The 13,119-nt window shown below is 37.8% G+C and overlaps 1 protein-coding gene across 1 annotated transcript in view; it reads right to left on the bottom strand.

The window, feature by feature from the left end:
- Positions 1–929: 929 nt before the first annotated feature.
- The window catches only part of LOC108748275 (transcription factor collier), an 85,038-nt gene continuing 72,848 nt past the window's right edge, over positions 930–13,119 (bottom strand). The window contains exons 7-13 of the mRNA XM_018486323.1: positions 9,671–9,752; positions 7,343–7,475; positions 3,957–4,111; positions 3,726–3,852; positions 3,292–3,594; positions 2,767–3,030; positions 930–1,104 (exon numbers count right to left, since the gene is read on the bottom strand). Of these exons, the coding sequence (XP_018341825.1) occupies positions 992–1,104; positions 2,767–3,030; positions 3,292–3,594; positions 3,726–3,852; positions 3,957–4,111; positions 7,343–7,475; positions 9,671–9,752 (1,177 nt within the window). The 3' untranslated portion in view covers positions 930–991. The remainder of the gene's footprint in view (positions 1,105–2,766; positions 3,031–3,291; positions 3,595–3,725; positions 3,853–3,956; positions 4,112–7,342; positions 7,476–9,670; positions 9,753–13,119) is intronic.

The raw sequence follows: 13,119 nt of genomic DNA, 5'->3' as shown, positions 1-13,119 counted from the left end.
TTTCGAAGTCGAAAATGCTCTCTAAAACTATGGTATCTGTTATTCATTAATAAGCGATATGTCCGTCGAGTGGTGTCAATTTCTTTCTCGATCTTTATCAGCCTCTGGAGTTTGAATGATATAAAATATTTGATACACCATCTAGCTTTCTCGTTCAGTTTATGCAATTGGCTCTCAATTCATTAAATTTATTTTGTTTAAAATATAAAATTAAAATTAATAAATGTTGCTTGTCAACAGTATCAAATACAGCAAGCGTATCATTATTAAAAAATAATAACAAGAAAAATATAGCTTTTATAATTTATCATAATTTTTTCCGAAGCAATTTTTACACTGATAAAACGTAATTAACGAATTCAATCATACATGAAATAATAAAAAAATAATTTAACAGAAAATGCTGCAAATTATAATCACATCAAAATTTATAACCATTTCCAATAGAGCTACAAATTGATCAAAATTATTTATACAAAAACTTAATATGAAATATAAATTATTAGAACTATTATAAAATAAAATAAAATTAAAAAAAACATCGTTTTACAAGTATATTTTTTATTAAATCATCTGAGCCATCTTTTGACCGAGCTGTTATATTTATAAAAAAACACCTTCTCGTTGTTCGATATGTATCGTTTCTTAACTAATACGATCATTAACGATCGTTGTAAGATAATTGTCTTAGATTTTTGCACTGATTTGCCTGATTTCATACGAAATTGTCAACTTTAACTCCGACGAAAATGATGATGCCGCATGCGGTTCTTTTTCCTTTTTATCACAAAAGGAGCAGAAGAGAAAGAGAACCGCAAGTAACTTGAATTCGTGAAGGCAATGTACGTATGCGATATAATTATCCGATAGTATTTATGCGATCATCTGGATAATTATTCAGATGGCGGTCGCATATGTTACTTCGCTCGTACAACATCTCCGCGCAGGTCATGGTTCATGACATTCTCGTCGGAGCTTACATCTCGTAGCACTATTTGCCATTTGACGAAAGCAGCGGACTGGCAGCGGCTGAGTATCCTTGATTGCAGGTGGGCAACATAAATGGGTTCATATTGAATGGTGATCCAACCACCTCTCCTAGTCCTGCAACATACCCACTGTCGGTTATACGTTAGTGCGTTATTGCTGTAATGCTATGATACAATCAATAAGTGAGAAATAAACGACAAAAAGCATAATTTATATTCATAATAATAAAATTATTTAAATAAAAAAAGATTTATTTCTTTTTTAAAATAAAGAATATTCACGAGAGAAGTAAAGAGAGAAATAATTGTTAACTCTATAAAATAATTAAAAATAATCTAAAAGCAAAATATGTTAATTTTATTTCCTTTACAGGATTATTGTACAGAAATCCATTTATTCAACATTTTAATAATTCTGTTCAGTTAAAGCTCTTAATTCTTGTGTTAAGTATGTGATTGGCGGCGAGGATTCGTGAAGCTTTCTGATAATTCGCGCGAATAAATAGGTAGGACAATGGATAATCTATGTTAAAGTTCCGCGGATATGAATTCAGAAAATATGTGCAAGGAAAGATACTAGTCATTTTTCGATTGCTGTGATATACACGTACACGTATCATATTAGCACTTTTATTCCAAGAAATTCAAATTTTCTTGCTATAAAATACATATGTCACTTTTGCTAAAGAAACTGAAGCTATTAATTATAATATTGACCATTTATTGAGTTTAAAGAGGTATGTAGCATGAAAAGAGATGTTACGAAAAAAGTAGTTTAAATTTAACTTAAAAGTCGACAATTTTTTATAATTAGATTGAGATTACTATTGCATCGTAAATAAGTGTACGTACATTCTCAAATGTCGTCTCTCATAATTCTTTAATCACAGTGCGAAGGGTGATGGTGGTGGTGATGATGGTGGTGTTGGTGGTGTTGGTGGACGGTTAGCGGTTACTGGGCGGCTGTGGCGAGGTGGTGCTGTGTGGGCCAGTGCGGTGGGACTGAGGTGGTCGGTGGTCGTACTACGGGGGCGAACGCACTCCCGTCCCCGGATGTATAGAATATGCCGTATTGTTCGTGCGCTAAAACGAAAATTCCACATAAAGGAAAATCATAAGTGCGCGCATCGAATGATAATATTAAATAGAAAAAAATGCCATGCGTGCTGGATATGTGAACGTATATAAGTGTTAGGTTTCTTCGTTTCAAGTTATGCCAAAGATCAATGCTTTCAGCAAAACTGTTTAGTTAAGATATTTTTTAACAGCAACTAAATATTTTGATTATGTAACGAAGAATTTAGTCGCTTCTGCATAAAATGCACTTTTTTACTTTGTAAGTAACAAAAATATTTGTTTATACTAATCAATCAATTTAGTTTAGACAAAATTGTACTTTTGTTCAGTACATTTTAACAAAATTTTTGTTGTAACAGTAAAATTTTTATTTATAAAACATTTTTCTAGTGTGTACAGTATATATTACAACAACAACAACGTTTAAAAGCGTATGTAAATAGAACAAAAATAATGATTTTACGAATGTTAAATCTTAGCACTAATTTGCATTATTGAACATTTATAGCATTTTTTTCGTCGCACTGCAATTTAATTTACGTTGTTATCATTTTAATCGATTTTATATTCGAATTGTAAAAGTCATCTAATGTAAGAAGTTTTATTTCATCCCGGCATAATTTGGATTTTGCGGATATTGCACTGTACAGACGTGGGATCGTCTGCAGGGGTAGAGAAAGAAAGAACGTAGGAGACTTACGTGAGGTGTAGAGAGTTGGACTGCCGGTATACGGATTGGCGACAGAATAACTTCCGTTAGTACTGTGACTGTGTGGTGTGCTGGCTGAACTACCGCAATAACCACCACCGGTTACGACACCACGTGGACTTGCGCTGCTGCTTTGTCTATAGGCATCGGCGCTACCGCCGACGTTGGTTCCGACGCTACCACCGCTGCCGCCACCGCCGCCGCCGCCGCCGCCTCCACCGTCAGCAGCAGCTCCTGTCGTCACGGAACTACCGTCTAGAAATAGAAACCTGCCCGTCAGACGAACCCGTCAGTATTTCAAGTCGTGAGTGGTTGCCTAATAAATTTAACTCAGGGAGCATCAGCGTCTTGATTGGTACGAGTCTCTATGGAGAAGAGATCGTAAGGTATTTTACTATTATAAATTGTATAATAAATATATATATATATTAATACTAATATAAAAATGATACGAGTGTTTTTTTAAAGGATATTTTAAAGAAGTATTGTTGATAAAAAAAATACCGTCGTACATACCGTCCGTCCATTTTGCCGCGCTACCATTTTCCTGCACCGTCACTGCAAGTTGCCCCGTGTACGAATTAAAGGCTGTTGCTGAACTGGATGTGGGGGGTGCGGGTGCATGCACCGAACCTGGACTTCTTGGTGCTCCCGCAATCCCCATGTTTCCGCTCTTAGGCATACTATAAATGGCTTCCGCTAGATCCGCCGCCCTCTTCAGTACTATCTCCTTCGGAAGCTTTTCAGGGTCACCGGGGTGCCGCGGAACGAGTTTCTGTAACCTTTGGAAGCCGTAGTCGATCGTAGGTTCGTTTACCGCTGGAAAATTCAGTAAAGGTTCGTTTGCTATTACTGCGTGATCGGACAGTGACATACTCTTTTCGCGACAATTATTATTCGCGTAGATTTTTTGCAAAAGACAGGTATCCGGCCTTCTTATTTATACTTACAAACATAGACAAATCTACCAGGTGCTCCTTTACAGAATTGCTTGCTTTTGTAATGTAACGTAACGTCAACGACTCCAGGTATTTGTCGCGCCGGTGCCTGCACCTTGATCGCGTGTGGAGTGATAAACTGTAATATAAACAACAAATACATTTTTATATTTATTGTATTAAACTTAGATATTTCAACAATTAATATTATTACGTACAACAGAATTATTATAAATTACTGACCTCGCTCCAAACTAGCATTGATCCAAAAACTACTTGCAATCCATCGAAGAAATTTTCTCCGATGATTATGACGGTAGATCCACCCGACGTCCAACCTTCATTAGGCGATATCGCTTTTATGCACGGTGTTTGGAGAGGTATTGGCGGATATAAACCTAAATTTATATAACATAAAAACACTACTATATTTTCAACATTTAATTTTATTGCATTTAGTTAGATTTACAATTTGTGTGAAATTACATGGCGCTAAAATTTCTTTAAGGCTTAATTAGGTTGAGTATTAACGATCAAATATTAACGATCCAATCCTTCCATAATAAAAAAATTAAGAATATCAAAATGAAAAATTATAAGTTGAGAATTAGATAAAACCAAGCGGTATTCTTGAAAATAACTCCCAACTGACGAGAGGGGAGAAATAGGATATGGAAAATTATCTGAATATTCTGTTTATTCGGTTGAGGCCGAGTGGCAGATATATTTTCCGGCGTGGCAGGCAAGTTTTCGAGGTCGTGGGACTCGTGAAAGTGAGAAAGAGGCGGAAAATGAAAGAGAAACTATGAAGGAGAACAGAGCAGAAAGAGAATGAGACGGTGAGAGAAAGAGAGAATACGAGGAAGAGGGTTGGAGAGGCTCGGAGAAGGGTTGTAACAAGAAGGAAAGGGAGGGGGCGATCGGGCCGACGGTGTCTCTGCTTGGAATTTATAACCCAATGATATCATTTTGTACCCCGGCGAAGCCAAGCCATCCCCGGCACCGACCCTAGGCGAAGCGGAGCCACGGCAGAGTGGCTGACATCATGGTATATTGCTCTCAGTGATGCTCAAACACTTTCCACTTCGAGTGCTTATGTGCCGTCACATCGATAAATCTCGGCAGCTTGAAAGATCGCGACATTGTTTATGTCTAGACATATTTAAAAATATATTTTTTTTAATATTGTTAACGGTTATTTCTTTACAGTCAACGGTTATTCATTTTTGGCTTTATACAGGCTAATAATAAAATAATTATTGCATTATACATGAAATGAATAAGATACTTCGAATATAAATTCCGAAATGAAACTTCTATTATAAAATTGTACTATGTATACAATCAGAAAGAGTGCACCGTCAACAATTTTATTCATCGGATAAAAAATAAAGTCAACAAGTGACAATCACAACAAGAGAGTTAAAGAGTTGCAAGTGTGGTCCCTACGCAAATGGGTATTCCTCAATGGGACATTGGTATTTATTGCGTTCAATGTACGAGAAAGTCGTTAAAGAGACCGGCCGTGTTGGCAACCATCCTGGTAGAGAATTGTCGAGCGGCGCGGTGCGGGCCGCCGCGAGGGTGAAAAGAGGGGAGGGGGAGAGAGAGAGAGAGAGAGGGGGGAGGGAGAGAGAGAGGAGAGAAAGAGGTGGAGGGTTGAAAAGAGGGATTCAGTAGAGGAGGCCAAGGAACAAGCGTACCAACCCGGAATAAATAAAATCCTCCGCGCCACTGAATGGTAAGGGGTGTTACTCCCAACCCTCTCGAACCCCTCTTTTGCCACCGAACTATCGTCGAAGTCGAAGAGCCGTTGTACTCCGACACGTTTGGCCCGATTCTCTTTGATCACTGTGAGATCGCGCGATAACTTCATTCGCCGTGGTAAAGACTCGAGAAATTTACCAGACAAACCGGGTTTTATCTCGGCGTAAGCCGTATAATGATGTTGCATAATCGTATCACTAATATTTAGTTGAAACAGCGAACACTCTTCGATGTCGTTTCATTGAATTCCGATGATTGAATTTTTGGCTCATTACTTTTTAATACGGTATAAAACAGAAACAGTCTCTCATATTTTTCCGTTACACGAAAAATGAGTTTAAAGTTTCTACAAAATTTACAATCGTCTGTCTCTCGTGTCATAAATTAAATTTAAAAAAGAAGGTAAAAGCGCATAAAGCGTAAAATGAAATCAGCAACGATGTTTTGTCAAATCGGAAATGCGTTATAAAACGATGTGTCGGGGAAGATAGATTGTAAGCAAGCGTTTCAAATTTCATGGACAATCAAGATTTGATTTGTATAGCAACTGGGAGAATTCGTTCACAATGACAGCAAAATCCACGAGATACCGGCGTCCTACGTTCTTCCCCTTTCTCTCGCGTTTCCTGTCTCATTGGTATGCTCGTTTCGGCGTTTCGGGGGATAGCTCGCGGGGGGATTTGGAAAGAGTGGATGTGTTGGTACCTTCATTGGCGTCGCACAGAGGCACCAGGAGGGCGGCGCGAGATAGCTTAAACTTAGCATTCACAAACCAACGCACCGCGGCAACCACGGGGTGGAGGAGAGCGCGAGAACGACAGAGGAGGGAACTGAATGAGAGAAGCAGAGATCGAGATGAGAGGAAGCGGGCCAATTCCACTCTCTTTCTTTCTGTGTCTTTGCGCTACGCGGCAGCCAACCAGGTAAAAAGAAGAAACTGACATGGTGGCGGGTGGAGACGAGAGCCTTGGAATCCGCGGTGAGAAGTAGGGGGACAGGCACTCGGGCGAAATTCGAGCGAGCAGAGTGGAGGAGAATAAGACGGAGGAACAAGGAGCGCGCGCGGAACGGAGCGTGGATTCTTCGTTTCCCCGCATCCCATTGATTTACATCTTGTCTTGGCATAGGTAGGAAGAAAAGACGGAGGAAGAAGCCTGCGCGCGGGAGGAGCGAGCAGTCGAGGGGGTGGCCGCGCGATATCAGCCGTTTGTATGCGCGGCCGACGCCAAACTTTGCTGAATTGCCCTATGACTCCATATATCCCATTCTACCGGGTGCGCCCTCCTACAACTCTCTTACGATTCCGCTGCGCCACGGCTGCTCCCGACTCCCGAGTCGTTACGCCGATCTCGAAGAAAACTGACCCCATCCCTCGCCGGAAGGGTGCCGCACGAGAGAAACAACACGCCGCGAGCATTCGAATGGCAATGCCTCGAACGTGAATCGCTCGGGAAGTCGATTTTGATCGACAACCGTTGAAAGCTTAGTACGGCGCGGCGTGTGAATCATATCATCCGTGAAAAATCGATGCGCTGAATAAATAAGGGCGTTTAATGTGCGCACCGGGCTTTTTAATTATCGTCCGTTAATTAATTATCATATTTTCTGCGAGTGCTTTGTTAGCACGGCGAAGGCTGACTGCAATTATTATTGGGGAATATAGCAGTTGAGTGCAAAATTAAATAACGAAAAACTGCATGGCGGGCCAATTGGTGTTTACGAGCAAATCGAATTATCCGTGTAAATGCTCATACAGTCAGTTTCGCGTTCAAATATGCAGACGATATCGATGCTCTGTCCCGCATAAATTATCTCTTTAACGATACTGATTAATTGATAGTATTTATGAATCATATACTTACTATTGTATTCGCTAGGATCACTAGGGTCCAAACGTTTCGCCCTGCGCCCGTGCTTGCTGTTGTTATGGACGAACATATTGTCCGAGACCGCTAGTAATGGTCCTTCCACTCCCACTTGCGTAGATATGACCACCTGTTAGGCAAAATGGAAATTTGCCGATGTGAAAAATGATATTGAGACAGGTACTCTCTAAAATTTTAGAGTGAGGTCTAACTCTCAAGAATGAAATCTCATTCTTAAAAATTGACAATTAAATTGATTATTTTTCAACCCTCAGTCAACTCACTGTTTGTCACTGTTTGTCACTCTTTAGAATTAGATTTCACTTCAAAGATTTTAAAGAATCAATGAGAACTCAATGTGAAAGATAAGACAGTTAGAAATGTAATAATTGATGTATTGTATGTTAGAAAAGTAACGTAATGAAATTATAAATAATAATAAAAAAATTATTCTTTATCTCGTTTATGTATTCAATCAAACAAAATTTTATATTCTTATTATATATTTAAAAACATGAATATTATTTTCATAAATTTTATTAAACGATAAGTCGCAAAGTATTTGAGAAACATGAAGGTCTATAACGTGATGTATGATTCAACAAATGTTTGAAATTAATAATTTAAAATATTTTATATACCTTCGTAAAATTTATGTTTATATCTGTTTACGACTGACTTAACAGAACGAACGTAGAAAAGTACGCGAAAGACGCTACTGTGAATAATATTGCATTTCTCTCGTCATGCGCGTCATACACCGAGCCAAGTTCATCATATCTTCTATGAACGAGCATGCACAATTCGATTTGTTGCACTAGATACTACGACATGCAATTCGTAACTTGCACGTATGTCGTTTGACAACGACATAATTGCGCAAGTCGTATTAAAGCACACGACTATCTTTTCTTACAGTTAACATAAAATACTTACGCATAAATTATTTACGAGATTTTTAATAAGCTGAACAAAATTACTTGCTAAAGTATTTATGCCGTTCATCGCACATGCTTCAGGGCGTTGAAAAGATTTTTCGCGGTAAAGCAGGAAGAACGTTTATAAAATCGAGCGAGCGGCTGGAAAATGCTCGAAAGTTTTGTCCTTCGCAACTTCGCAACTTTCTCGCGTGCTGGCGATATTACTCGGCGAGTAACATCACCGCCAACTTAAAGTAAAACGACGATAACCTACACTGCCCCATGGCGGGAGAGATTTTGACTGTACTAAAATTTTAATTCGCAACTTTCGGCAGTAAGCAATTCAGAAACAAATTCAAAAGTACGAGAAGTAATTCTATTTGTCGTTGTGCCGACGAAAAGAAGAAAACGAATATAATAATACGAAAAGAGATGATTCACGCAAAGGACGAACTGTTGAGATCTTTGACTACGATTTTCGACTTGATTTTTGGCTAACTGTATTGATCTCCTCTATTCATTTTTTGATAGTTATCTTTTAAATAAACATAACCTTTTTTATTTTTATTGTATATTTTTGAATGCATTTGTATATTTGACGTATCTTTTTTACCTTTGTAAGGTTAATTATTTATTTTTTAATTTTGTTTTGGCAATAAAACCGGAAAAGTACAGATAATATAAAGTTTTTGTAAGCAAGACTGGCTGTTATAGGATAAGAGATGAACGAATGTGGAGGTAAATGCAAGAATTATGCTGCTCTAAGTATTAATTGTGGCTACTTTTAAATTATGTATATTTGATGAAAATTTTGGCCGATTGTCAAGAAAAGTCTAATCAGAACTATCGTTTATATTCGTTTATGGAAATAATTTTGATTCTTAATCAAATATATGGAATAATAATAATAGAGTTCTACAAATATACGGAAATTTTACGCGAAGAACGATGCTCTCTACGACGATAGGCGTCACGCGATGTTGCGGCGGAATTTTGGCGTCCTCGTCTCCGTCTGTCCGCCCCTATAATTTCGCGAATCGTGACTTGAATGACAGAAGTGTCTCGCGTAGTGTGTATTTCAGCATTGCGACACGACCTGGAACGTCTTTGAATCAAGTGAGTGGAAAGCCGAAAGCGATTAACTGTACCTCAAATAGAGCTGTAAATCACGCTGTGTGAATTATCAGATAAATTACATTATGAAGATGAGATTGTTTTTGTATATGAACAAATCCATAAATTCTGATTAATGTGGGTATATTCGTTTTTTCTTTTAATAAATATTTTAAATTCTAAAAATTTGACAAAAATTCTTAATGTATATAAACAAAATTGATTCCATTAAACATTAATCGTGCAAATTTATATTTAAGGTTGATAAACAGAATGAGCACGGACAACTTACCTGGAACCGTCTCATGTCACGTGGATTGCCAGCGTTCTTGAGGCAGTTTTGGTTACACTTGAGAAAGAACTTGAGGAAGAATCTGCAAGTACAGAGGGGATCAAAGTTAAACGGTTGACAAGGTGCTTAACGCCGGGAACTTAATTAGAACGCGAACTTGGCTGGAAAGCAAGACTGAATATTGTATAAGCCAATCGCGAGTCCCGTTCCACTTTCCTCTATTATTCAGCATTTCTCTAGATTAAACTCCTTGCTACATGTTTCTCGACCTGTAGGCCTGCACAGCATTGTGTACTGCACGAAATATGCGGCTACTTCTCATTGTTCTGCCGCAATGTCAAAGGACACTCCCGTAATATATTTTTACAATGAAAAGATATCATCGTAATAAGCAATAAATATAAAATTTTCTGTTCTACATCATACTTTATAATTATTTTTGTAAACATATCCAAAATGTACCATAAAAAAATCGTTTACTTCTTGAAAATATTAAATACAAAATAATATTTTAATATATCATATTAAAGTACAATTACTGAAAGAAATGTTTGCATATACTTTTTATTAATTTAAAAAAATAACATAAAAATAATAATATACATATTAAGTACTTATAAGTACTTGTAACACAGAAGAGTAATGTAAGATAGGATTTTGAGGCACAAAGATGTATGTATAGTGCGTATATATGGGGATTCTACCAAAAAGCCTCAGGCTCAATTTTCATGAATTATGCAAAATGCCGGGAATATTGAATTTTAGAAATTTTTTTGAGTCGCATCTCACCTATTGGTTCGTGTCTACGGAGGTGGAAAGAGTTGACTGAATCACAAGGAGAGTTTAGAGATCAGGTAGCTGAATACCAGACTGAGCAGGATCGAGAAAGCGAAGGAAACGCGTAGGAAACAATCAGAAAGGCCGAGACGACGCGACGCCAACGACACTGGCAAAAAAGGAGGGGTAGTTTTCTACGTAGCTGGTAGGCTTTTTGTCCCATGGGACGCCATTGTCATTCCCTCCGAAGAGTGCGTCCGTAATACTAGAGACTTCATGGAAAAATCAAATGCATACCTTAAAATAACGCCTTTTTTGTCTACAATTTTCTCACGCAGGGATTGCCAAAATTGTGGAAAGATCACAATTGATACTTCTTAATTAAGAGTATATAGATTTTTAATTACCCTCTAATTTAATTTTCGTGTTAAATGCGTATCTGTGGATGATTTAAACATAAGAAAAGACGTCGAATAATTTCTTGATTTCTTCAAAAAGCATTAAAGATCTTAGCCACACATAACTTATAAAATTTCAAATTGAGACTATATTTATATTTTACTTATCCATGGTCGCCAAAAGTATTTAATTCACTTGCTAAAAATACGTAAAACTCGAAAATATGAGAGATAAAAACGAAACACATTTATCGTGAGGGCGCGAAAGAGAACATTGGAGTGAAGCAAAGGACGAAGGGCGAGACGACGTCTACGGGAGGGTGGGAAATTCGGCGATACGGAAAGAGAAAGGGAAAGAAACGTATCGATCTTGTGTTATACGCGTTTTCGCATCCAGTCGTGGAACTTAGGCAGGTAGATGGTAGATTCGCGCGTGAGAGTTCAGTCTAATGTCGCGAGTGTTTCTGCGCGTTCACGGAGAGTCGAGCGAATTTAATTTCGTTTACTCTTAGAGAACGTTAAGATGTTATCGCAATGCTGGATGGGTATTCAAAGCATTGTACCTTGGCTTATCGCGGCCGTGGATCTTGCTCTAAACACGATATCTTCGTCGCGCCTGAGGCGTCGCTCGACAACGCTGCCTCTAGTCGTTTACAGATAGGAATACCATCGACCGTACTTGCACCTACGATATTGCGAGAATAGTGCGAAGACGCCCCTTTAACGACGATGCCGACGACAACAGAAACGAGTCGGTAACCGCCCTCGGATCGAGAACGTTTCACTTTGTATCTATATTGAAATCGTGTGTCACTGTTATTTAATAAAATGCACCGACCGCTGAATATCTACATCACGTTTACTTCGATCATTCGATATAGATAATGAATATTTAAACTATTTAAATATCTTGCAAATTTGGAAGCATTTATATGTCGCTCTCTTACTTTAAAAGTGACATAACTAAAAAAGTTAAATTTCTCAGAGAAGAGAAAATACTATTTTTTAACTTGACAAAAAAATTAATGTTAATCAAATAAACATCAGCAAAAAAATATATTCTTAACATGCTCACAATTGTCGTTTCATATCATTTTGTTTTATAACCCTTAAAAGAACTAGGCTTTATGAATGACAATTTTAATGATTTTGTTTGAAAAAACATCCTTTTTAAGTTGTGATGATTTTAATGATTTTTTTAACTTAGATCACTTTTAATGATTATTATTAGGATAATGTTTATATGATTTATTCATGGTAATAAAAAAGTCATATTTTTTAATTGTGTCATTTTTTAAATAAAAGAACGATGTCTGTTAATCAAATGCAAGGCGAAAATAAAAAAATAAAGTTGAAAAAGAAAAGAAAGGGTATTTAAGAAAGTTTAACGCGATAAAAAGAAATTACAATACATATTTGAATGAAAAGTCTGAAGTAATTGAAATATTCCGATCAGCGTTTCGCGCTCGCTGCTTCCAGCAAAGAAATCGGGCAATCCGCTTTCAGAATTTGACGCTAACAAAATGACCCTACTTAGGCGAAAGAGTTCTATGAAGAGGGAGGAAGGACGTGCGCTTGCCAGGATCGGCAAAGGAAAGATAGGTAGGCTATAGATCTTCGCTTTTTTATATGGGATTCGTTCATCGGCAACACTAATCATTTACGACGCTCCCGTCGCGCCATCGCCATGGCACTTTATTTCTCTTTCTTTTTCCCTTACATGAGATCGTTTCCTTCCGCGCGTCCTCGAAGTATTGGCTGTTAGGAGCTAATGGATTGCGTTACCGACTGATTCAAATGCGAACTGGATTTCATTCCGGGCTCGATGGGGCGGCAGTATCGATGGTGTCGTAACGCGAACGCGTGCAAGAAGAAGGGCTAGTTTCTTACAAGGGATCAAATTCGATTCCGATAGTCTATTAGATTTTTCTCTTCCGTTGGCGGCCTTCGCGAGCTCCTGTCAGCCTCAGAAAAATCTATTCCGAATCGCCGCTCAGGACACGCAATAGCTATACACTTTACACCATAGAAACATTAATGCAAGGTATCTGCCTTACGTTTTAAATTGTAAAATACTTTTGCGTATATAAGTTTTTCATTGCATAAGCATAGATGTATGTAATAAGTATATCTATACATACAGGATGAATCTCAGAGTCGTTAAATCAGCTTTTTACTCTATCAGAAAACAATTGACTGTATACGTTATAATTCAATTCAGTATGAAGTCGATCATTTTCATAGGGTAAAAAGTTGATTCAACGTTGACTCTGA

Source organism: Trachymyrmex septentrionalis, unplaced genomic scaffold (assembly GCF_001594115.1).
Source record: "Trachymyrmex septentrionalis isolate Tsep2-gDNA-1 unplaced genomic scaffold, Tsep1.0 scaffold22, whole genome shotgun sequence".
NCBI lineage: Eukaryota > Metazoa > Arthropoda > Insecta > Hymenoptera > Formicidae > Trachymyrmex > Trachymyrmex septentrionalis.
This window is presented reverse-complemented; position numbering and strand designations above follow the sequence as displayed.